Below are 27,683 nucleotides of genomic sequence, written 5' to 3'. Positions count from 1 at the left end.
TCTATATCTGCTCCTGGGTACGCCTTACAATCCAGTATCTGATTTCGGAATCTCTGTCTGACCATGATGTAATCTAATTGAAATCTTCCCGTATCTCCCGGCGTTTTCCAAGTATACCTCCCCCTCTTGAGATTCTTGAACAGGGTATTCGCTATTACTAGCTGAAACTTGTTACAGAACTCAATTAGTCTTTCTCCTCTTTCATTCCTCGTCCCAAGCCCATATTCTCCTGTAACCTTTTCTTCTGCTCCTTCCCCTACAATTACATTCCAGTCGCCCATGACTATTAGATTTTCGTCCCCCTTTACATACTGCATTACCCTTTCAATATCCTCATACACTTTCTCTATCTGCTCATCTTCAGCTCGCTACGTCGGCATGTATACCTGAACTATCGTTGTCGGTGTTGGTCTGCTGTCGATTCTGATTGGAACAACCCGGTCACTGAACTGTTCACAGTAACACACCCTCTGCCCTACCTTCCTATTCATAAGGAATACTACACCTGTTACACCATATTCTGCTGCTGTTGATATTATCCGATACTCATCTGTCCAGAAATCCTTGTCTTCCTTCCACTTCCCTTCACTGACCCCTACTATATCTAGATTGAGCCTTTGCATTTCCCTTTTCAGATTTCCTAGTTTCCCTACCACGTTCAAGCTTCTGACATTCCACGCCCCGACTCGTAGAACGTTATCCTTTCGTTGATTATTCAATATTTTTCTCATGCTAACCTCCCCCTTGGCAGTACCCTCCCGGAGATCCGAATGGGGGACTATTCCGGAATCTTTTGCCAATAGAGAGATCATCATGACACTTCTTCAATTGCAGGCCACATGTCCTGTGGATACACGTTGCACCTACTCTGCTCATAATAGAATACTTTCCGCCTCCATTTACACTAATGTGGCTTTCAGTGCTTAGTTCTGCATTACACTGGAGTGTCGGAATACTTCTGAGAAGATAGTATTTCTGTTATACTATTATTTGAGTAGTACTGTTATGTTCCTCATCTGTGCATAATTTCTAATACTTACTTTCAACTCAGTTAAAGCAATACGTTGCGTTTAATTACCCCTGCCAGTTGGGTGATACCTAGGTCACTGTCAGGACAGGGAGCTATCAGGCAGATTTCCAGTTTAGCAGAACCTGATGTCACGGCGGAGATCCAAACGAGATCGGATAGTAACGGCTCATATCGTCTACCAACTCGCAATTGCCCAAGGTAGAAGAAAATGGAAGCTGTACTTTCTTCTGAATCGTGAATCGATCTACGCAAGGAATGCTCCCGACTCCTTGGCGCGGTAATAGAACAGTGTCCGCACTATCTCGGAGAGGGGTGTGTTCTAAGCGTCAATTTAGCCGCGTTCAAGTGCGTGGCCGTGGTGCAGCTGCTTGTCACATTGACGTACATATCAGGATCTAACGGTACCCGAGAACGTGACACGCCGACCCATTCCATGGACAATAACGACATAGGCGGTCTGTCTCTCTCTTCGTCTCTCTCTCTCTCTCTCTCTCTCTCTCTCTCTCTCTCTCTCTCTCTCTCTCTCTCTCTCTCTCGTGCACAACAGCTGCTCCCAATGTAATTGCTCATGAGAGTACTACGTATGTCTCGTCTCTAAGATGGGAGTGAAAGCGCTTTAAGAGAGGAAAATTGAGGTTTGAAGCATTATGGCTTGACGTCGCATCGACCACTGACGTCACTGGAGACGGAGCACAAGCTTGCATTGAGGAAAGAGGAGGAAGGAAGTCTGCCGTGTCCATGTCAAAGGAAGCATGCTCGAATTCAGCTTAAGCGATTTACCGAAGCAACAGAAGGTCTAACCAGGATTGCCGGACAAGTATTTCAACCGTTATCCTCCTGACGTTTGTCCTCTGCCTTAGTACTGCTTCATTCACTTTAGTGCATATTTAAAGTCTATCATCTTGAAACAGGCACTCTTAAGCTTTATCCCTAATAATGAAAGGTCATTTAGTGTGAATCACCGAACAATTGCACAGCAAGTATTTCGGACATGAAAGGCAATATCGATACGCGGTTTTCACAGACGGGAATTGTAGGCAAGTGCACGTATTTGGCAGCCAACACACAGATTCTCAGACGATGAGGAAAGCTCAGTCTCTTACTACAGTTATACATTTTTAAATAGAACAATGCTATTGACAGCAAAGTCATAAAATCAGCGTAAATGAGAATCGCAATGGTGTTTGTTACAGGAAGGTAGTGTTAATAGTTTACGAGTTATCGTATTGTGACCACTGTAAAAATCGACAACTATTTTTTCCATCCTATTGCTTAGATGTCGAGCGACGATGTTATGTTTGTTTACATGGTGTTTTCAAATGGTTCAAATGGCTCTGAGCACTATGGGACTCAACTGCTGAGGTCATAAGTCCCCTAGAACTTAGAACTACTTAAACCTAACTAACCTAAGGACAACACACACATCCATGCCCGAGGCAGGATTCGAACCTGCGACCGTAGCGGTCGCGCGGTTCCAGACTGTAGCGCCAGAACCGCTCGGCCACCAGCGGCCGGCACATGGTGTTTTCTATACGCTGCGATTGCATTGCGACGACTTGTGCGATAGTGGACGTGGCAGGACGTGTTTGGAAGATGGTATTTGTTGTGTCGATTCCCTAAGGTCTCGACACAATGAGTGGCTAGGTGCACGCGAAACTAACGCAGACGGGCGTAAATTCTGAAACAGGAGACTGGATGAAAACTATAAAGAAAAGAAGAGAGATTTTAATATACTTAACTTTAATGTAGTCTTGTTCTTGTTGAAATACATCTCTTGCATAGTAGTAAGCAATTAGCAATGATACACATGGCGCCTTGCTAGGTAGTAGCGATGGACTAGCTGAAGGCTATTTAATCTGTCTCTCGGCAAATGAGAGGAAGACGTGATACGTCTTGTCGCAAGCTATGTCGTCCGTACAACTGGGGCGAGGTCAAGTCCGTGTCTTGTGACCTGCCATGTGGTGGCGCTAGGTTTGCGAATACACAGTGGCGACACGCGGGTCCGACATGTACTACAGGACCGCGGCCGATTTAAGTTACCACCTAGCAAGTGTGGTGTCTAGCGGTGACACCACATTCCTCCCCCGCAAATCGGCGAACGGTCGTGAGATAAGGCTTCCGCCCGCCGTGGGGAGGACCCCATGTTGACGTATGCGATGAGGTGGGGAGCCTAACAACAGGCGAGGCTGTGCCACCCGCACCCGGCCATTCGGTCCGAGGGGAGCTAGGAAACGCCTGCAAACCTAGTCCAGGGTGCACGTCAACATGAGGTGTTTGCGCACGTAATGATATAAGAGGAGCCGCGGGGTCGACCTCCATGTGGTCGGAGCACCCGACGGGCGAAGACGACATCTGGTCCGGAGCGGGCAAGAGGTCCATGGCGGAGGACGGCTGGTCACGGGAAGCAAGCGGCGGCGCGTGACCCAGGGAGGCGCGAGGCGGCTGCAGCGAAGCGTCCGCTGCTGGCGGCGCCGGCGGCGGCTGCGGCGGCGCGACGCCATGAGGCAAAACGGAAGGCATCGTCGGTAACACCTGGGGATGAGGCGAGCCAGTAGATGGGTCCCCAGGGCGCTGACCCGACGGCTCCGTCGCTGAAAGCAGACGGGGAGCGGCAGAACCCAGGCGACGACAGAGGCGCAGCTGATTGAGATGCCGACGCACCTCACCAGAGGCCCCCAAAACCAAATACATCGCGCGGCCGAGGCAGCGAAGAATGCGCCCTGCGAGCCAACGCCGTGAACCGCGATAGTTGCGATAATAGACAAAGTCGCCAGGAGCAAAAGCAGGAGTCTGCCGCTGCACAGGAACCTGATGTGGCGGATGCAGCAAAGACATCAGAGTGCGATGAGGACGACCATGGAGCAACTCAGCCGGCGAGCGACCATCGCGGGGCTGAGAGCGATATGAAGACAAAAAGAGCAACAAAGCGTCCTCCCGAGAATGCGACTCTTTCAACTTCAACATCTGTGACTTGAAAGTCCGGACCAATCGTTCAGCGGCACCGTTTGACTGAGGCGAAAACGGCGCGGATGTCAGATGTTGAATACCATTGGCCTTGCAGAACGACTGAAATTCTGCGGACATGAATTGTGGGCCATTGTCGGAAACAATAGTCTGCGGAAGACCTTCAATGCAAAAGATAGCAGACAAGGCTCGGATTGTGGCAGAAGACGTCGTGGAAGACATCCGGACAACAAAAGGAAAATTACTGAAAGCATCGACCACAACCAACCATCGAGCATTCCAGAATGGACCAGCAAAATCGATGTGCAAGCGTTGCCAAGGGGAAGTGGCTTTCGGCCATGCAAAGAATTTCCGCGGCGGTGCGGATTGTTGTTCGGCACACGCCACACAAGAGGAGCACATATTCGTAAGCGCAGCATCGATTCCGAACCAAGTACAGTGCTGTCGAGCAAGTTGTTTCGTTCGCACTATACCCCAATGTCCTTGGTGAAGAAGCCGTAAGACAGAGGACTGTAACGAACGTGGGACCACGACTCTGGATTGATCATTATCGGAACGCAACAACAAAACACCACGTCGAACAAAAAGTCTCTCCTTGTGAGCAAAAAATCTGCGAGCCAAAGGATCCTCGATCCGTGACGTTGACAAGGGCCATTGCGTAGCAACAAAACGCAAAACGGGAGCAAGGACAGGGTCAGCAGCTGTGGCTGTAGCTACACGACGAAAATCAATCGGAAACGATGCGACCACGTCATCGGCTTCCGAATCAATGAACATGCAAGCAAGTTCGGAAGAATCGAATGCTTTATCCTCAGCAACAGGCAAACGGGACAACGCATCAGCGTTTCCGTGCTTAGCAGTGGACCGATACAAGAGATCGTAGCGGTACTGCGAGAGAAAAAGTGACCAGCGAATGAATTTCTGCGCTGTACGTGGAGGTACAGGCTTGTTCGGATGAAAAAGCGATGTCAAAGGCTTGTGGTCCGTGATTATGGTAAAGTGACGACCATACAAGAAATCATGGAACTTTGAAACACCAAACACGAGAGCTAAAGCTTCTTTCTCTATTTGTGAATAATTTCTTTGCGCAGATGAGAGCAATTTGGACGCAAAGGCAATAGGGCGATCATGCGAGCCATCCTTGTGCGCAAGCACAGCACCGATCCCGAAATCCGATGCATCTACCATCAACAAAAGGGGTTTTCGGGGATCGAATGGCGTAAGGCAAGTATTGGAAAGTAACGCCGATTTCAACTGGCGAAAGGCGCGTTCGCATTCCGTCGTCCAGACGAACGGAACACCTTTACGGCGTAAGCGATGAAGCGGAGCTGAAATGGAAGAAGCATTGCGCACAAATCGATGATAATAATTTACCTTACCCAGCACACTCTGTAGCTGTTTTAAGTTCTGCGGTGACGGCAAGTCCTGAATGGCACGAAGGTGCTCTGGACTCGGATGTATACCTTGGGCATTTATGACATGCCCCAGGTACGGTAAGTCACGAGCAAAAAACACACATTTGTCCTTCCTCAAGCGAAGACCATTCTGACGCAATACCTGAAATAATGTTCGGAGATTTTGCAAATGTTCTGCTTCTGTCTTTCCTGAGATTACAATATCGTCCAGATAGTTCGCAGCTGTAGGGACCGACGCACAAATAGTTTGTAAATATTGCTGAAATAAAGCAGGGGCGGATGCACACCCGAATGGCAGTCTTTTGAAGCGATACAAGCCAAGATGCGTGTTTACCACTAAGACGCGCTGGGAGTCTTCGTCCACAGGTTTTTGCAAGTACGCATCTGCTAGGTCCAATTTTGAAAAATATTTTCCCGGGCACAGGTTGTCAAAAAAGATCTTCCGGGCGGGGCAAAGGAAAAGTAGCAGTCACAAGTTGCGGATTCACAGTTGCCTTGAAGTCCACACAAAGTCTCAGTTTTCCGGAAGGTTTTGGCAAAATGACTAAGGGTGAGGCCCAGAGAGAAGCCTGCACCCGTTCAATTACACCTTGAGATTCTAATTCGGCTAATGTTTTTGCGACCTCAACACGCAATGCGTGGGGAACATTGCGCGCTCTGAAAAATTTCGGTTGCGCGTTGTCTTTCAGTTCCAAATGCGCTTCATAGTTCTTAGCGCAACCAAGGCCCGGTGCAAAAATGTCTGCAAATTCTTCACAAAGACTAGAAACACTGGCGGAAGGCACAGTCTGATTCACTGATAGGACCTGATTCACTATAGACAAATTAAACAATTGAAACAAATCTAAACCAAACAAGTTCACTGCACTAGAGGAACGAAGAACATAAAATGACACAAGTTTTGTCTGTCCCTTGTATGTTGCAATAAGGCTGCACTGTCCTAACACAGGTATATGCTGTCCTGAGTAACTAGTTAACGTAACATTTGCGGCACGCAATGGCGGGGCGCCCAGTTGTTTGTACGTGTCGTGATTGAGCAATGAAACTGCAGCTCCGGTATCGAGCTGGAATGGGATCACTTTTCCTGCAAAGTCTAAGTCCACAAAAAGTTTATTGTCTTGTTGACGACAAGAGCGACCGTCTCGTGCAATTTGAACTGATACAGGTCCAGAAGCACTTGCAACTTTACGGGAATTCCGGCGACGTCGACGCACACTTTGGGTGGGACGAACACAGTCACTGTTAGCTAAAGTGTCACTGGACGGGTGGGAATGAACGACATGAATGTCCATGGGCGAAGGTCCACGAGCCTGATTGTCCTGGGTGCGATTCCGGCGCGAAGCAAAGGGCCTGGAATTTGTGTGATTGTCTGATCTTAACTTTTTCTGGCAAACACTTTGTACATGTCCTTTCTTTTGACAGTAAAAGCAAATAGCTTGGCGTGACGGGCAATTTTCACGCGAATGTCTAGTTGCACACCGCGGGCAAGATTTCACTGCATTTGCTTGCTTACGCGGCGCACGTGGTTGCAAGCTAGGCGGCCGCAGCGAAGTCGGGCGCGAGGGCCGCTTAGCGTCCCGTGCAGCGGGCCCGGCGGGCCGATTAATGTGACACACTGCTGGCGAAGTTTCAAATGATGCCTGAGCAAAGTCAAGTGTGTCTTGCCTGTCCAAAATGTCTATCACTTGTTGCAGGGAGGGATTAACTAGCTTCAAAATCTGTTCCCTTATGCGAACATCAGAAACGTTCTGTGCAATTGCATCACGCACCATAGTATCTGAATATGGGAGGCCACATTCACAGGCAAACGCGCAGTCTCTAGTAAGGCCTTGCAAAGTTGCTACCCACTCCCTATTAGTCTGACCGGCCGTACGTTTTGTACGAAAAAACGTATACCGTTTGGCAACTACATTTACTGTTTCTTTGAAATAGGCATCTAAAGCAGACAAAATGTCTTCGTAGGACAGAGTTGCGACGTCGCGTCGGGGAAACAATTTCACTATCACCCGGTAGGTAGACACACCGACACAAGAAAGCAAAAACGGCTGCCGCTCTTTACCTTGAATTCCATAAGCAGTGAGGTGGAACCGGAACTGATCGGCCCACTCAGTCCAGCTTTCGGTTGTGGCCTCAAAGGGCCGAAATGGCGGTGCGACAGCGTTGTGTGGCTGCGGTAGCGATGAAGCGGCGGGTGCCGCATCGGTTTGCAGCGCACGTTGACCCTGGACGAGCTGTCCAAGGGCTTCCAATAACGCCTGCGTCTGCTGATTCTGCAAGCGAAAAAATTCGGACAGTACATCTGGAGAATGCGGCGAAGCCATGACACAAGCAAATTAGAGCAAATATAACACAAAGACTGCAACGTGGGCGCGGCACCACTCCTCGGCGCCAAAATATTGTTGTGTCGATTCCCTAAGGTCTCGACACAATGAGTGGCTAGGTGCACGCGAAACTAACGCAGACGGGCGTAAATTCTGAAACAGGAGACTGGATGAAAACTATAAAGAAAAGAAGAGAGATTTTAATATACTTAACTTTAATGTAGTCTTGTTCTTGTTGAAATACATCTCTTGCATAGTAGTAAGCAATTAGCAATGATACACATGGCGCCTTGCTAGGTAGTAGCGATGGACTAGCTGAAGGCTATTTAATCTGTCTCTCGGCAAATGAGAGGAAGACGTGATACGTCTTGTCGCAAGCTATGTCGTCCGTACAACTGGGGCGAGGTCAAGTCCGTGTCTTGTGACCTGCCATGTGGTGGCGCTAGGTTTGCGAATACACAGTGGCGACACGCGGGTCCGACATGTACTACAGGACCGCGGCCGATTTAAGTTACCACCTAGCAAGTGTGGTGTCTAGCGGTGACACCACAGTATTTCCCTAAGCGGTAAAAGCGGTCATTCTCATGTTTTAGGGTGAATGTACGATGTATGCCATTCGTTCGTTTCCCGTGTACGCCAATAGAGCTGTTCAAAGAATTACAGAGGATGTGAGACGGCGTATTACAGCTACCTGCTTTGCAATTTCCGCTGAAATGGTAGAACGTGTGCATGGTAGTCTGGAAGCTTGTACTGATGCTGATGTTGTCAATTTGAGCACAGGCGAAGAGGGCACATTAGTTCTTTAGTGTCAAATCCCACCTTCGTTGTTCTTTAGTTTGTCCACAGCAATGTCCAACCCAACAACACGGCAGCTCCGGAGACTTACTAACGTCTGTGTAGGGTTCAATATACGCACCCACGTGAAATTCACTTTCGTTTGTGCTACAACATGGAACAAACAACTGTCGGTGTCTGCAGTGTTCGAACTCCGATACCTCTTAAGCTACTGACACTGGACTCGTGGAACAAATACCACTGACGTTCTGGTGTGGTCTACTTCAATTGTGGTACTAGCAGTAGGCATTGTTCGACTGAAATATTTGCACCTTTTCTAAATAAGAGTGGGCTGTATAGGTGGGGCCCCGCCTACCATCCCAGTTTATGAAATTCACTTACCAATGGCGCCTTCCATTATCGACATGTTTGCGGTGCAAGTTTCAGACGATGGGACAGGCAGGGCGCGCGTGTACTTACGGTTAGGTTCGAATCCGGTGATGAAGTCGGGACACGGGGCGTGGGCGGTCACGCCCGCGGGTGTGTCGAACCAGCAGGACCAGCCGTCAAACAGGCCGGGACAGAAGAGCCCTGGAACACGGACACGTGCGTGCTCGCGTCAGCTGCAAGGCACTACACAAAGCAAAGCGCGGGGAGCGCACACTGGGGAATTAACTTGGCACAGTATATTTCCTGTCTGTTTACATTTTGAAATTTAGCAATCTCTTCCAGCTGTACTACAAGATTATTCACCAATGAGCCAAACCATTATGACCACCTGTTTAATAGTGTGTTTTTCCATTTTTCCGACACATTACAACAGAGATTCTGCTTGGCATGGATTCTACAGGTCCTTGACAGGATTCCAGAAGTACGTCGCAGCACATGTCTAAGCACAAGTCAAGCAATTCCCGCAAGTTATGGGATGGTGGTTTACGGGCAAAAAGTTGGCGCCCGATGTGTGTAAGGTACAGATCAGGCACATTTTCTGGTCAAGACATCAATGTGAGTTTACTATAATGTCCTCCTCAAACCACTCTAGAACGATTCTGGCCACGCAACACGGTGAGTTATCCTGGAGGAAGATGTCATCGCTGTAAGTATACACTGAAAGCATGAAAAATGCAGGTGGTTCTCGATAACGTTCACGCATTCCAGAGCTCTCATGGTGCCTTCGAATACCACCACAGGTCCCATGGAAGCCCAACTCAATGTACCCCATGGCATAATTCTGTCCTACCGGCCTGCATCTGTGGCGCGGTCAACGTTTCGTGCAGCCACTGGCCTGGATGACGGCGTGTCAGGACCCAACCATCGACCTAACGTAACAAGAAATGCAATTCGTCCGACAGGCGACACGACACGTTTCTATTGTTTAACGGTGAAAACTCGCAAGGAGAGGCCGACAATTGTGAAATTCAGATTCGATTCATACTGCGCATAATAAAATCTCATGGCCAGAGGAGTAATGTGGCAAAGCACCAAGATGCATTTCTCAGCCGTTGTCGAGAAAATCGACAGTTAAAAGAAACCGTTGCAGTGAAATACTCTCTACGACTAGCAATGTTCCACAGCGTCGTGGCGCAGCGGTAAACGCTGGGGTTCGTAATCCGAAGGTAGCCGGATCGAATCCCGCGGCATGCAATTTTTTTATTATTAGTTTCTTGTAATTCATATATATATATATATATATATATATATATATATATATATATATATATATATATATATATATATAAACTATTAATGAATTACTTATGCATGTTGATGAAGGCGGATCGCTCTCCAATTGTACCGCCTCCATTTTTCCGTTTTTTTAACAGGGTGTACCAAAGCCCTCCCGTCCGCACTGATTTTCGACGATGTTATAAGTTGTGCTAGGGACCGCATCTACCTTCTTTCGAAGTTAGCAGGCAACTTCGCTGTTATGCGGTGGCTTGTTTCGGCCCATTCAACATCTGTCCTTCAAGTGTAACGAGCGAGTAACGGAGTTTATATTTCATACCTGCCACAGCGGATTTGTGTTCGTGGGGTCTCTATTCTAATTCGAACGTTTTACTTACGCTATACGTATTCGTTTCGGAATATCGTTTCTACGTCTTCCGTTAACTATACGTGATTAACATTATGAAGACAATTAATAACATTTGTGAAATACAACTTTGTTTGCGGAAAACATAATAATGTTCGAAGTCGCCAGTTTTTCCACGACAAACGACTTCCAACAACTTTTTATATGCATAATTGTTGCAACTGATTGCCGGAAAAAAATTTTATATATATATATATATATATATACCGTATATACCGTATATACCGTATATACCGTATATATACCGTATATATACCGTATATATATATATATATATATACTCCTGGAAATGGAAAAAAGAACACATTGACACCGGTGTGTCAGACCCACCATACTTGCTCCGGACACTGCGAGAGGGCTGTACAAGCAATGATCACACGCACGGCACAGCGGACACACCAGGAACCGCGGTGTTGGCCGTCGAATGGCGCTAGCTGCGCAGCATTTGTGCACCGCCGCCGTCAGTGTCAGCCAGTTTGCCGTGGCATACGGAGCTCCATCGCAGTCTTTAACACTGGTAGCATGCCGCGACAGCGTGGACGTGAACCGTATGTGCAGTTGACGGACTTTGAGCGAGGGCGTATAGTGGGCATGCGGGAGGCCGGGTGGACGTACCGCCGAATTGGTCAACACGTGGGGCGTGAGGTCTCCACAGTACATCGATGTTGTCGCCAGTGGTCGGCGGAAGGTGCACGGGCCCGTCGAACTGGGACCGGACCGCAGCGACGCACGGATGCACGCCAAGACCGTAGGATCCTACGCAGTGCCGTAGCGGACCGCACCGCCACTTCCCAGCAAATTAGGGACACTGTTGCTCCTGGGGTATCGGCGAGGACCATTCGCAACCGTCTCCATGAAGCTGGGCTACGGTCCCGCACACCGTTAGGCCGTCTTCCGCTCACGCCCCAACATCGTGCAGCCCGCCTCCAGTGGTGTCGCGACAGGCGTGAATGGAGGGACGAATGGAGACGTGTCGTCTTCAGCGATGAGAGTCGCTTCTGCCTTGGTGCCAATGATGGTCGTATGCGTGTTTGGCGCCGTGCAGGTGAGCGCCACAATCAGGACTGCATACGACCGAGGCACACAGGGCCAACACCCGGCATCATGGTGTGGGGAGCGATCTCCTACACTGTCCGTACACCACTGGTGATCGTCGAGGGGACACTGAATAGTGCACGGTACATCCAAACCGTCATCGAATCCATCGTTCTACCATTCCTAGACCGGCAAGGGAACTTGCTGTTCCAACAGGACAATGCACGTCCGCATGTATCCCGTGCCACCCAACGTGCTCTAGAAGGTGTAAGTCAACTACCCTGGCCAGCAAGATCTCCGGATCTGTCCCCCATTGAGCATGTTTGGGACTGGATGAATCGTCGTCTCACGCGGTCTGCACGTCCAGCACGAACGCTGGTCCAACTGAGGCGCCAGGTGGAAATGGCATGGCAAGCCGTTCCACAGGACTACATCCAGCATCTCTACGATCGTCTCCATGGGAGAATAGCAGCCTGCATTGCTGCGAAAGGTGGATATACACTGTACTAGTGCCGACATTGTGCATGCTCTGTTGCCTGTGTCTATGTGCCTGTGGTTCTGTCAGTGTGATCATGTGATGTATCTGACCCCAGGAATGTGTCAATAAAGTTTCCCCTTCCTGGGACAATGAATTCACGGTGTTCTTATTTCAATTTCCAGGAGTATATATATATATATATATATATATATATATATATATATATATATATATATATATAGGGTGTTTCAAAAATGACCGATATATTTGAAACGGCAATAAAAACTAAACGAGCAGCGATAGAAATACACCGTTTGTTGCAATATGCTTGGGACAACAGTACATTTTCAGGCGGACAAACTTTCGAAAGTACAGTAGTTACAATTTTCAACAACAGATGGCGCTGCAAGTGATGTGAAAGATATAGAAGACAACGCAGTCTGTGGGTGCGCCATTCTGTACGTCGTCTTTCTGCTGTAAGCGTGTGCTGTTCACAACGTGCACGTGTGCTGTAGACAACATGATTTATTCCTTAGAACAGAGGATTTTTCTGATGTTGGAATTCCACCGCCTAGAACACAGTGTTGTTGCAACAAGACGAAGTTTTCAACGGAGGTTTAATGTAACCAAAGGACCGAAAAGCGATACAATAAAGGATCTGTTTGAAAAATTTCAACGGACTGGGAACGTGACGGATGAACGTGCTGGAAAGGTAGGGCGACCGCGTACGGCAACCACAGAGAGCAACGCGCAGCTAGTGCAGCAGGTGATCCAACAGCGGCCTCGGGTTTCCGTTCGCCGTGTTGCAGCTGCGGTCCAAATGACGCCAACGTCCACGTATCGTCTCATGCGCCAGAGTTTACACCTCTATCCATACAAAATTCAAACGCGGCAACCCCTCAGCGCCGCTACCATTGCTGCACGAGAGACATTCGCTAACGATATAGTGCACAGGATTGATGACGGCGATATGCATGTGGGCAGCATTTGGTTTACTGACGAAGCTTATTTTTACCTGGACGGCTTCGTCAATAAACAGAACTGGCGCATATGGGGAACCGAAAAGCCCCATGTTGCAGTCCCATCGTCCCTGCATTCTCAAAAAGTACTGGTCTCGGCCGCCATGTCTTCCAAAGGAATCATTGGCCCATTTTTCAGATCCGAAACGATTACTGCATCACGCTATCTGGACATTCTTCGTGAATTTGTGGCGGTACAAACTGCCTTAGACGACACTGCGAACACCTCGTGGTTTATGCAAGATGGTGCCCGGCCACATCGAACGGCCGATGTCTTTAATTTCCTGAATGAATATTTCGAGCCGGCCGCGGTGGCCGTGCGGTTCTGGGGCTGCATTCCGGAACCGTGGGACTGCTACGGTCGCAGGTTCGAATCCTGCCTTGGGCATGGGTGTGTGTGATGTCCTTAGGTTAGTTAGGTTTAAGTAGTTCTAAGTTCTAGGGGACTTATGACCTAAGATTTTGAGTCCCATAGTGCTCAGAGCCATTTGAACCATTTGAATATTTCGATGATCGTGTGATTGCTTTGTGCTATCCGAAACATACAGGAGGCGGCGCGGATTGGCCTCCCTATTCGCCAGACATGAACCCCTGTGACTTCTTTCTGTGGGGACACTTGAAAGACCAGGTGTACCGCCAGAATCCAGAAACAATTGAACAGCTGAAGCAGTACATCTCATCTGCATGCGAAGCCATTCCGCCAGACACGTTGTCAAAGGTTTCGGGTAATTTCATTCAGAGACTACGCCATATTATTGCTACGCATGGTGGATATGTGGAAAATATCGTACTATAGAGTTTCCCAGACCGCAGTGCCATCTGTTGTTGAAAATTGTAACTACTGTAATTTCGAAAGTTTGTCTGCCTGAAAATGTACTGTTGTCCCAAGCATATTGCAACAAACGGTGTATTTCTATCGCTGCTCGTTTAGTTTTTATTGCCGTTTCAAATATACCGGTCATTTTTGAAACACCCTGTAGATACATGTGTGTGTATATTTGAATTACAAAAAACAAATACTAAGAAAAAATTCGCAAGGTGCGAGATTCGATCCGGCGACCTTCGGATTACAAACCCGAGCGCTTACCGCTGCGCCACGACGCTGTGGAACATTACTAGTCGTAGAGAGTATTTCACCGCAACGGTTTCTTTTAACTGTCGATTTTGTCGACAACGGCTGAGAAGTTCATCTTGGTGCTTTGCCACATTACACCTCTGGCCATGAGTTTTTATTATGCGATGAATCGAATCTGAATTTCACAATTGGCGGCCTCCCCTTGTCAGTGATACTGTAGCCACTGTAATCGTAACTGACGGTGTCGTTGCGTCAACACAGGAACACGTAGCGGTCGTGTGACGGGGAGCTCCATGTTCAACAATGGCCTTGGAAAGGTGCGCTCCGAAACACTTGGGCCTGCAACAGCGCTGTACTCTGACGCCACATCTGCCACAGACCGCAGCCTATCCCGCATTAGACACTGGAGGACCCTTCGACCTCTTTGTTTTGTGATGAGACGAGGTCGTCCAATACCACACGGCCTGCTCCTTATTTCACCATCCTTCAACCACTTTCCAAAGGTACTCACGACAGTATTTACACCAACGGGCGATCAGCTTTGCCGTTTGCCGGCCTAAGTGGCCATGTGGTTCTAGGCGCTACAATTTGGAGTCGAGCCACCGCTACGGTCGCAGGTTCGAATCCTGCCTCGGGTAAACGGTCGCAGGTTCGAATCCTGCCTCGGGTAATGATGTGTGTGATGTCCTTAAGTTATTCAGGTTTAAGCGCCTGGAACCGCTCGGCCACAACGTCAACGTTAACAAACCCTGTAGTACAGCAACAGTCTTGTCAAGAGCTTTCGAATGCAGTTATAAAAACTATACGGTTCCATTACTTTTTAAAGTACTTCCTTTAATATCTCGGTCGATAGCAGCGGTAAAACCATTAACAAAACAAAAACAAACGTGCCCCTCGATGTTGTAACGCTTACCAAAAACCGCGTTTCGATATGTGTAACCGTCCAATAAATAAAAGATGTGTTATTCCTATTTGACTCACCCTATATATAGGTCTAAATGTGTATTAGAATATCGTGTCAAAATTAGAAGTAAATTTGCCACTGACGCCTAGCGAACAGCTGCCCTAACTCGTGAGAGTAACAGTAACCTCAGATATCGGAAAGCGTAATGATCTCGGTATCTGGTCTGACAGTCCAGTAGTGGAGCGTTCGGCTAGTTTCAGTATCAAATCCTACCTACGTCATTCTTTTTTACTCAGTCTTTCAAACGAACATTCACCTCACAGTGATGTGGACGTTCGCAAGAAACGAAACGTGGCTCGTATTTCATGTTACACTGTAGCTCCCTTTGCCGTGGATGGATACGTGATTAGGCACTTGTAAGTGGTGTAAGTGACATCCAATTGATTACTGTCATTTCAGAACAACTGCATAGTGAAATGAACATGCGAGTCCACCATGTACGGTTTTATGTATATATGTATGTATATAAGTCGACTGAACATGCACTGAATGGCTACAGGTGGCCTCTTCAGATGAATCACGTTTTATGCTCCGTTGTACAGATGGCCGTTGGCGAGAAATGTCGGGAAGCAAAGGGTCCAGACCAGAGGAGGGAGCGCTAGGTTTTGGGATCTCATTTTGGAAGGTACAATGTATCAACACAAGTATTTATCTATCCTTAGGGACCTACACGTTTTTTTTCTCCCTTGGCACGATGGTATATACCAGCAAAATAATGCAATGTGTACACCGCTCGCAGCACATATGCATGATTTGAAGAGCACCAGGATGCGATACTGTACTCCCCCGGCCACAAAGCTTACCGGATTTAAACGCAATCGAGAATGTGCGTGACCATGTCGATTGGGCTGTTAACATAGTAGATCCTCAACGAGAAACCGATCGCATCTGGCCACGGCACTGTGTTCGGCACGGCTCCACATGCCTGTCGGTACCTTCCGGAATCCTCACTGACTCTTCCTGCATGTGTCGCAGTGGGACGCAATGTAGGAACTGATTACCGAGGCTTTTCACAGATGGTCGCCTTAACGTGACTGGACGTCATATAGAAGATTTACTTCAATATCCTCTCTGTTAAATGTTTTCTATTCCAGTCTTTGATCACTATGAATTCTTTAGACGATGACCGGTTTCAGTCCGTAATGACTATCCTCAGATCTTTTTTACACCATGTCCTAAAGTGTTAAGGCCATGATGGCATCGTGAAAACATATAAATATAATCAGCATACCATCGTGATATAGATCTAAAATGAGGTGTAGAATAGGCCGCATCGTCCACACAGTCATTATGACAACAGTGCGTCCCACTGCCACACAGGCAGGAAGAGTCAGTGAGGCTCTGGAAGGTACCGACAGGGATGTGGCGCCGCGCCGAATACAGTTGCTGTAATGACTGTGTGGACGATGCGGCCTATTCTACACCTCATTTTAGATCTATATGACGATGCTATGCTGATTATATTTATATGTTTTCACGATGCCATTATGGCCGTATCACTTTAGGACATGGTGTAAAAAAGATCTGAGGATGGTCATTGCGGACTGGAACCGGTCATCGTCTAAAGAATTCATATTGTGATCAAAGACTGGAATAAAAATCTTTTGACATTATTGGACCACTGTTTGTATACGCTACCATGTCGCACTTACTGATCCTCTCTGTTATTCCCTCTCTGTTTCTGGTTCTTCGTATTATATGGTCTGACAGGTGTCCAACTCTAGGAAACTGCCCTGGCAGGTAACGCTGAAGTCTCAGAAAATGTTCGCTTTTGCTGAAGTTATATCTAGAAAGGTTGTGGCGTCTGGATGTTGTAGCGAAATCCTGACAATGGAAACCTGATAGAGGAACCGACAGTTGACAATAAAAATAAGAAATGTAATGTATTGAGCGTAAGTTCGTGAAAACCCCCACTATTGTTTGATTACATCGTTGATGACTACTGGAAAGAACCATAACAGTTAAATATCTAGAAGTGTGCGTCTGAGGAATCTAAAATAGGAAGAGCTCATAAATCTAGTCGTAAAACTGGCAGATGTCATACTGATGCTCAATAACGTATTCCTAAGAAAATGTGTGTCACCGACAAAGGAGGTAGTACTAAGTTGGACCCACGTCTGGCTTTTCCTTCTCCATCTATAACGGAAATAAATTAGGAGAGGTCCGGAGAAATATGCACGTTTCATTGGAGGTTTCTTATGGCAAGAAGGATTGTGTTATGGAGTATGTTCACCCACGTTTATTGGCACTGGGGATAAAAGATGTGGTGTGGACCATGTAAAGGTCCTGCTATCACAAATTCGATACCGTGTATCACAAGACAATCCTATTAACATACTAGTTCATCATACACTCATCACAGAACATTATGACCACCTACGTAGCCGGCCGTTGTGGGCGAGTGGTTCTATGTGCTTCAGTCTGGAACCACGCGACCGCTACGGGAGCAGGTTCGAATCCTGCCTCGGGCATGGATGTGTTTGATGTCCTTATGTTAGTTAGGTTTAAGTAATTCTAAGTTATAGGGGACTGATGACCTCAAATGCTAAGTCCCATAGTGCTCAGAGCCTTTTGAACTATTTGAACCAGCTACGTAACAGCCGCTTTGTCCAACTTCCACGCGGGTAACAGCGGCACACGCAAGTCTCCTAATTCCCGTAAATTCCGGGAGGGGGGGGGGGGGGGGGCGGCGGACCGTGATCTCTAGCGCCACAGGAACACACACCCCAGATCTGTTCGATACGGTTCAGATCTGGCTGATTAGGCGGCCAGCACATCAATTGGAACCAGCTAGTGAGTCCCCCAAACAACTCCATCACACTCTTAGCCTTCTGAAATGAAACGTTATCTTCTTGAAAAATGCCAGTGCCGTCGGGAGACTTGATAGCCATGAACGGGTGTACGTCATCAACCATTGTACGATACTCCTTCTCCGCCATCGTGCCGGTGCCTTGCACTAGGGTCATCGTTACAAGCGCACGTTGCGCTGAGTGTTGAGACACACGTGTTCTCTCCCAGCATTAAAATCTGAAGTCAATTCCGTCACAGTTCGATGCCTGTCCTGTTTTACCTGTCTTCCCAGCCTACGTTGTCCGACATCTGTGACGAAGGATGGTCTCCCATCCCTACGATGTCTGGACGTGGTTTCACCTTGGTTTCGCCACATGCTGAAGACACTCACTGCAGCACTCCTCTAACACCCGAAAAGTCGTGCAGTTTCCGAAATTATCGTGCCGAGGTTCTGGGCCATCACAGTGTGCCTTTGGTCAAACTCAGATCGCGCGCCTAACTCCTTCTATTCGCGGACAATACGCTCTCGCTCACCGATCTGCACATTCACCGTGCGTGCGTCTGACTAGCAGTCATTCTTCTCTAGGTGAAGCTGCTGTCACCTGTACGGATTTATATCGATATTAGATCGGTGATCACAGTGTTGTGGCTGATCAATGTGTAACTACCAAAGTGACGATTAATTCAGAGACATTCGTACTTGTTCTGGTGTTGTTTCATACAAGTATTAGCAAACAATCCCCCACTAAATACATTACACAGTCTAACTCCCATATACGAAACAGTTTCAAATTGCTGATTACTTCACTAATGAGTTAATGTGTTAAATATATGACGTGAAGTTTGTGAGCCTTTGTGGATGAAGACAGTGAAGTTTTTCACGCATCTCGATGCTAATGACGACGTTTCCCAAACTATGTGTCCTACAATGACATTATTTTGCTAGTGTATTCACTCGTATATGTGTGTATTGTCTGCAAAATGTGTTGCGAATGGAGTTATTACTAAAGGAGTAATAAATCAAAACGTCGTTCCGAATGCTGGACTATTACTGCACAAACATCGAAAATGTAGTAAGCGATAAATGCTTTCGTTTTCATTATTTTGTGTAGGGTGTCAGAGAGAAAAAGTTTCAAAAAGGTTTGATATTATGTGTAAGGTTCGTTGGAAGTTATTAAGTGCTCTCACTCTCAAATTTCGGGTTAATACAGTCGGGTAATTAGCGTTCCATGAGTTACCTACACTGTCTCAACATACGTACACTTAATACTTCGCTTATTGTGTTAAACCTTTAACGTAAGATTGTAGGTGTTAATAAATAGTTTTTGGCAAAATTGTAAGTTTTTAAATTCTGACAGTAATTACGTGCAGTAGTGATAATCAAATTTTTGTTTCCCCTGGCGGACGTTAGACACGCAACCCGCAGCTGGGTCCGAGTGACCTCTGTAGCCGTCGAGCACCACGGACATTACTTATTTTTAATGCGACTAGGATAAGTGTAGCGTTAACTCTGCAATATTCAGTGTCATTACACGACATCAATCAACAACTGGCAGCTGTGTTTGTGCGTTCCATTGCTATGTTAGCGTTAGCATGACAGCGCTTCGTCAGCATCGAAAGTGGTGCTGAAATCTGAAAGGCACAGCCATGGAACTGCGGCGTCTCTAGAACGCGGATTACGCAAAACTGCAGTTTGGTTTCCTTAAGCTGGAATGTCATATCCGTATAGTTAAATATCACTGAATTCTCCGTGGCACGTTCCGGTCCGACACATAAAGTGGGCTGTTACATGACGGTGCTGTTACGGAACACGGCTTCTGGATCACTGAAGAGCAAGGTTGTCACGTCATACCAACATCACACAGGAGTAAAGCAGCTCATTTTTTCTCCCACATTTCGGGTGGTTCGCTGTATCTACAGGAAAACAAAAGGCCGCTCTCGACAGATGGGTCAGACAGTGAGGGTGTTTCTGTTAAAGCATTTTTCTCTGCAAGGTAAAGAATATAAATGGAAACGATATTTATTCGGATAGGTAAATGTAAAAGACTATTTTCCCTCCGGATTAAGAATGTATTTTATTTATTTTACTGTGAGTTACAGAACGACTTATAATTTTTCAAATACAACATTATTTATTTTATAAAATGTAGCTGGTACAGTTCCATATAAATACGATTTCTATCAATTTCCATTAGGTATTCACAAACATTAAAAGTTTCAGAGATGGTCTATCTGAGCGCCTGGCATTCCCCATGTATGTGTTTAATCCAATCTTCTGTTTGGCCATCTTGTCCTTGCCCTCTCTCTGCCTATATCACCTTTCCCATCCGTCCTTCACCGCGCCTCTGTCCGTCTAATCCTTCGCCCCATCTCTGTCCATCTCCTCCTAGCCTCTCTATCTCGTCGTCCACCCCTCTCTTTGTTCATCTCCCCCTCTTTTCTTTCAGTGTCCATTTCCTCCTCTTCGCTCTCTCTATTCACTCCTTCTCTTTTCTTTCACTGTTCATTTTCTCCTCCCCCTGTCTCTGTTCATCTCCTTTTCCCCTTCCCTCTCTCCATCTTTCTCTTTCTCTCCCCTTTTCCTGTCCAAATTTTTCTCTTCCTTTTCTCTGTCTATCTCCTCCTCCCGCCCCTCTGAGTCCATTTCCGCCTCCTTCTGTGTCTCTCCATGACCTCCTCCCCCTATCTGTGTCCATCTCACATTTCTTTCTCTCAGTCTGCTCATCTCCTTCTCCTCCATTCTCTCTCCACTTTATCATGCTCACTCCAATAGCACCCTGGTGTTTCTCATCCCCACAGTATTTCTTTCCAGATTAAGTAATATCTAACCAAATATGGTCGAAATCGTTCCAGCTATTCAGGATTTTCTCCTTCACCGTGGCTGTGAACGCGTACACACTCGTCAAAAATATTTCACATGTATTTAACGTATTTCACCCATATTTGTACACGTATTTCACCTGTATCCCTAGCTAATTCTGCCCTCCAGTTTAATTTTTAAGCTGCTTACAGCTTATGACGTCATATGTCCTGATCTGTATGCTACACAATGATATGTGGCTACTGTCTGCGGATTTATATGAATCGAGTTTCTTAGTCACTGGTGCCCCAAATACTTATCTTCTCACATTAAACACCTATCATCATTCCAATACCGCAATACCAGATCGGATACGTCTAGCATCTTGGCTGTACCTTTACATAACACAAAATCTTTCTCCGTGTCATTCTCCATCTCAGCCATACGACTATGGAACGCGCTCCCCTGCGATCTGCGTCTTATCCAGAACCACTCAACATTCAAGAGGGAACTCAAAATTCACATATTAGGGACGGTATAGCTACCATTGTTGTGCCCCTCTCATCTCTTTCTTTCTCCTCTCCATCAAAGCTTCGAATTTTACCATTCTGTTTCTCTTCCTCTAACCTATGTACCTCTTCTATATATCTTTCACCCCATTCTATCTTCTTATGTCTCTGCTCGATGGGAATAACTCACAAGCTGCAAAAACATAACCAGAAAATTCCCAACTAGCAATAGGACTGGCATTCATAAAAGAAAAATATGTTTACTTTCATATACATAGTCATTCCCCCCATGAACCATGGACCTTGCCGTTGGTGGGGAGGCTTGCGTGCCTCAGCGATACAGATGGCCGTACCGTAGGTGCAACCACAACGGAGGTGTATCTGTTGAGAGGCCAGACAAACATGTGGTTCCTGAAGAGGGGCAGCAGCCTTTTCAGTAGTTGCAGGGGCAACAGTCTGGATGATTGACTGATCTGGCGTTGTAACATTAACCAAAACGGCCTTTCTGTGCTGGTACTGCGAACGGCTGAAAGCAAGGGGAAACTACGGCCGTAATTTTTCCCGAGGGCATGCAGCTTTACTGTATGCTTAAATGATGATGGCGTCCTCTTGGGTAAAATATTCCGGAGGTAAAATAGTCCCCCATTCCGATCTCCGGGCGGGGACTACTCAAGAGGACGTCGTTATCAGGAGAAAGAAAACTGGCGTCCTACGGTTCGGAGCGTGGAATGTCAGATCCATTAACCGGGCAGGTAGGTTAGAAAATTTAAAAAGTGAAATGGATAGGTTAAAGTTAGATATAGTGGGAATTAATGAAGTTCGATGGCAGGAGGAACAAGACTTTTGGTCAGGTGATTACAGGGTTATAAATACAAAATCAAATAGGGGTAATGCAGGAGTAGGTTTAATAATGAAAAAAAATAGGAGTGCGGGTTAGCTACTACAAACAGCATAGTGAACGCATTATTGTGGCCAAGACAGACACGAAGCCCATGCCTACTACAGTAGTACAAGTTTATATGCCAACTAGCTCTGCAGATGACGAAGAAAGCGATGAAATGTATGACGAGATGAAATTATTCAGGTAGTGAAGGGAGACGAAAATTTAATAGTCATGGATGACTGGAATTCGTCAGTAGGAAAAGGGAGAGAAGGAAACATAGTAAGTGAATATGGATTGGGGGAGAGAAATGAAAGAGGAAGCCGTCTGGTAGAATTTTGCACAGAGCATAACTTAATCATAGCTAACACTTGGTTCAAGAATCATAAAAGAAGGTTGTATACCTGGAATAATCCTGGAGATACTAAAAGGTATCAGATAGATTATATAATGGTAAGACAGAGATTTAGGAACCAGGTTTTAAATTGTAAGACATTTCCAGGGGCAGATGTGGATTCTGACCACAATCTATTGGTTATGAACTGCAGATTGAAACTGAAGAAAGTGCAAAAAGTTGGGAATTTAAGGAGATGGGACCTGGATAAACTGAAAGAACCAGAGGTTGTAGAGAATTTCAGGGAGAGCATAAGGGAACAATTGACAGGAATGGGGGAGAGAAATACAGTATAAGAAGAATGGGTAGCTCTGAGGGATGAAGTAGTGAAGGCACAGAGGATCAAGTAGGTAAAAAGACGAGGGCTAATAGAAATCCTTGGGTAACAGAAGAAATATTGAATTTAATCGATGAAAGGAGAAAATATAAAAATGCAGTAAATGAAGCAGGCAAAAAGGAATACAAACGTCTCAAAAATGAGATCGACAAGAAGTGCAAAATGGCTAAGCAGGGATGACTAGAGGACAAATGTAAGGATGTAGAGGCTTGTCTCACTAGGGGTAAGATGGATACTGCCTACAGGAAAATTAAAGAGATCTTTGGAGAGAAGAGAACCACTTGTATGAATATCAAGAGCTCAGATGGCAACCCAGTTCTAAGCAAAGAAGGGAAGGCAGAAAGGTGGAAGGAGTATATAGAGGGTTTATACAAGGGCGATGTACTTGAGGACAATATTATGGAAATGGAAGAGGATGTAGTTGAAGATGAAATGGGAGATAAGATACTGCGTGAAGAGTTTGACAGAGCACTGAAAGACCTGTGTCGAAACAAGGCCCCGGGAGTAGACAACATTCCATTAGAACTACTGATGGCCTTGGGAGAGCCAGTCATGACAAAACTCTACCATCTGGTGAGCAAGATATATGAGACAGGCGAAATACCCACAGACTTCAAGAAGAATATAATAATTCCAATCCCAAAAAAAGCAGGTGTTTCCAGATGTGAAAATTACCGAACTATCAGTTTAATAACTCACAGCTGCAAAATACTAACGCGAATTCTTTACAGACGAATGGAAAAACTGGTAGAAGCGGACCTCGGGGAAGATCAGTTTGGATTCCGTAGAAATGTTGGGATACGTGAGGCAATACTAACCTTACGACTTATCTTAGAAGAAAGATTAAGAAAAGGCAAACCTACGTTTCCAGCATTTGTAGACTTAGAGAAAGCATTTGACAACGTTAACTGGAATACTCTCTTTCAAATTCTGAAGGTGGGAGGGGTAAAATACAGGGAGCGAAAGGCTATTTACAATTTGTACAGAAACCAGATGGCAGTTATAAGAGTCGAGGGGCATGACAGGGAAGCAGTGGTTGGGAAGGGAGTAAGACAGGGATGTATCCTCTCCCCGATGTTATTCAATCTGTATATTGAACAAGCAGTAAAGGAAACAAAAGAAACATTCGGAGTAGGTATTAAAATTCATGGAGAAGAAGTAAAAACTTTGAGGTTCGCCGATGACAGTGTAATTCTGTCAGAGACAGCAAGGGACTTGGAAGAGCAGTTGAACGGAATGGACAGTGTCTTGAAAGGAAGATATAAGATGAACATCAACAAAAGCAAAACGAGGATAATGGAATGTAGTCAAATTAAATCGGGTGATGCTGAGGGGATTAGATTAGGAAATCAGACACTTAAAGTAGTAAAGGAGTTTTGCTATTTAGGGAGTAAAATAACTGATGATGGTCGAAGTAGAGAGGATATAAAATGTAGACTGGCAATGGCAAGGAAATCGTTTCTGAAGAAGAGAAATTTGTTAACATCGAGTATAGATTTAAGTGTCAGGAAGTCGTTTCTGAAAGTATTTGTATGGAGTGTAGCCATGTATGGAAGTGAAACATGGACGATAAATAGTTTGGACAAGAAGAGAATAGAAGCTTTCGAAATGTGGTGCTACAGAAGAATGCTGAAGATAAGATGGGTAGATCACGTAACTAATGAGGAGGTATTGAATAGGATTGGGGAGAAGAGAAGTTTGTGGCACAACTTGACTAGAAGAAGGGATCGGTTGGTTAGACATGTTTTGAGGCGTCAAGGGATCACAAATTTAGCATTGGAGGGCAGTGTGGATGGTAAAAATCGTAGAGGGAGACCAAGAGATCAATACACTAAGCAGATTCAGAAGGATGTAGGTTGCAGTAGGTACTGGGAGATGAAGAAGCTTGCACAGGATAGAGTAGCATGGAGAGCTGCATCAAACCAGTCTCAGGACTGAAGACCACAACAACAACAACGTAGTCATTACTGTTATTATTATTATTATAATAATTATTATTATTATTGATTTTTGTTATTATTTTTTTGATTGTTATAATTATCCTTGTACTACTGTTATAACCTCTATTTTTTTCTTTAACATTAATGCTGTATACCACGTGATATGTCCATAATGTTCTGTACAAACTGAAATTCGTTCAATCTGAGTATGCCTGGTTAGGTGTAAGAGAGGGCCTGAATGCCCTAATCTTGCCAGGTAAAATAAATGCATAAATAAATAAATAATAGCAAAGAAGTACTAATTTAAAATGTCGTGCATGATGCACCATTTTTCACACATCTCAGAATTTGTGACGTCATATCTCCTGAACTATTTGTTGTGCAATGATAATATTGTTGGTATATTCAGTGGTACGTGTGAATACTGTCTGTAAAATATGTCACGAATATAGTTAGTTGTAGAGAAGTAATAATTAAAAGCGTCATGCTTCATACGGCAGTTTTTACTGCATGAACAGCGGAAATGTAGTAAGCGATAAACTTCGTTCCTTTCATTATTTTGTGCCGTTTCTCAGCGAGAAAAAGTTTCGTAAAAGCCTAAAATTGTGTGTAAAGCTTGTTGCAAGCCACCAAGTGGTCTCGTTCTCAAATACTGGATCGCTAAAATATGGCTATTCGCGCGTCGTCCGTTACATTGCTTTTGAACCCCCACCACTTTGGTAGATACGAGTTTCTTACACTCACAATGATGATTTGCAGACAGTAAGTGATGTGTCTACCAAATTTGGATGAAATGGGTCCAGTGGTTTAGCAAGAGATATGGGAAACACATACCTATCTATATATACACAAATCGACTCTTATAAAATTGAAGGGTACTCTGTGGTATTAAACGAGTGCTCATTTTGCTAAATGCGATGAAATTTATCAACACAGCTTTGACGCTTTCTTAAAGAAATAATACAGTGTGTCCCATGAGGAATGGTAAATATAAAGAGATATGGCAGGAACAATAATCCGAATCAGAAATGTCTAGTAAACATGCGCTCTAAAGTGGACACCTTAAAAGACCTATTACCACTTCTTCACCTTACACGGGGAGGCCGCCAATTGTGTAATTCAGATTCGATTCATACTGCGCATAATAAAAGCTCATGGCCAGAGGTGTAATGTGGCAAAGCACCAAAATGCACTTGCCAGCCGTTGTCGAGAAAATCGATAGTTAAAAGAAACCGTCGCGGTGAAATACTCTCATACGATTTATGATTTCCTACAGCGTCGTGGCGCAGCGGTAAGCGCTCGGGTTGATAAGCCGAAGGTCGCCGGATCGAATCTCGTGGCATGCAAATTTTTTTTAGTATGTTTTTGTAATTAAAATATATATGTATATATAAATTCCCGGCAATCAGTTGCAACAATTATGCATATAATAAGTTGTTGAAAGTCGTTTGTCGTGGAAAAACTGGCGACTTCGAACATGATTATGTTTTCCGCAAACAAAGTTGTGTTTCACAAATGTTATTAATAGTCTTCATAATGTTTACACATGTAGTTAACGGAAGACGTAGAAACGATATTCCGAAACGAATACGTATAGTGTAAGTCAAACGTTCGAATTAGAGTAGAGACCCCACGATATATATATATATATATATATATATATATATATATATATATATATATATTACAAAACCAAATACTAAAAAAAAAGAAGTTTGCATGGCGCGAGATTCGATCCGGCGACCTTCAGATTACGAACCCGAGCGCTTACCGCTGCGCCATGACGTTGTAGGGAATCAAAAATCGTAGAGAGTATTTCACCGCAACGGTTTCTTTTAACCGTCGATTTTCTCGACAACGGCTGAGAAGTGCATCTTGGTGCTTTGCCACATAACACCTCTGGCCATGAGCTTTTATTATGCGCAGTATGAATCGAATCTGAATTTCACAATTGGCGGCCTCCCTTGTTAGATACTGTAAAACCTATCTCTTCAACTGCATGCTCTTCGCTTTCTGTATTTTGGGAGGAGGTAGTACAGACCAAAACAAGAAAAAATTTTCTTGTAAACTTGTGCTCTTAAATCCTTACCTTAGGAGCTTTGAGCACTTGTTCAGTGGAAGAGAAGTGACCACAGTAGCGAACATCACCAAGTGATGGTAGATATTAAGTTATGGCTATGTTTATTAGACATTTTTCCTTTGAATAATTGTCCCTGTAATAATCCCGAATACTGATCATTCCTTCCAGAATCCCCTTTACAAGTTACTCCATTTTCATTACCCTTATCACAAACTAGTAGTTTTAATATTTGAATTTGTATTTTCAAGTCACGAAAAAGTAGCATAGTAACTGATTAATTCACTGCGTTACTGATCCTTCACGTCTTTTTTATGACGATGTCATGTTTGCAACTCATGGCAGCGGCGCCACGATAGCTCCTTTACACTTTCATTTGCGTACGAAATAACGTGGCCTACCTGCTGAATTGAATATGCCGTATAATGAGACAAGTTTCTCGCTCTTAGGTTTGGTTCTCACTTCACAAAGCGCAGCATTGCTCATTAGGGCCTTTCAGCATCCCTTTCTGCTTTACGATCTCAGTAAATGAGATCCTTTCAGTTTCACGTAGCACAGAAAATGACAGAATCTCCTTCCTTTTCCAATAGAGTTCGATAACCATCCGGTAGATTAGAGAACCCTTTCGTAACATTTCGTTCAGTGACAGTTTCAGAATTCACTTGGTCCATGTTGTAACACATAACGTCACATGTCAGCCGCATACGAAACTGTTCAGTGTTATCAGAATTATAAATGCCCAAAATACACTGGTAACTGGTCTAACAGTGTAGTGGGTGCAACAACATG

The 27,683-nt window shown here is 45.3% G+C and overlaps 1 protein-coding gene across 1 annotated transcript in view; it reads right to left on the bottom strand.

Annotated features, from left to right (window-relative positions):
- Positions 1–27,683, bottom strand: part of LOC126251709 (calcitonin gene-related peptide type 1 receptor-like) — a 609,959-nt gene that overhangs the window by 210,030 nt on the left and 372,246 nt on the right. The window contains exon 3 of the mRNA XM_049952302.1: positions 8,985–9,095. Within this exon, the coding sequence (XP_049808259.1) occupies positions 8,985–9,095 (111 nt within the window). The remainder of the gene's footprint in view (positions 1–8,984; positions 9,096–27,683) is intronic.

Source organism: Schistocerca nitens, chromosome 4 (assembly GCF_023898315.1).
Source record: "Schistocerca nitens isolate TAMUIC-IGC-003100 chromosome 4, iqSchNite1.1, whole genome shotgun sequence".
In the NCBI taxonomy this organism is placed as follows: domain Eukaryota; kingdom Metazoa; phylum Arthropoda; class Insecta; order Orthoptera; family Acrididae; genus Schistocerca; species Schistocerca nitens.
The sequence above is the reverse complement of the archived record's forward strand: the minus strand, read 5'-3'. Positions and strand labels throughout refer to the sequence as shown.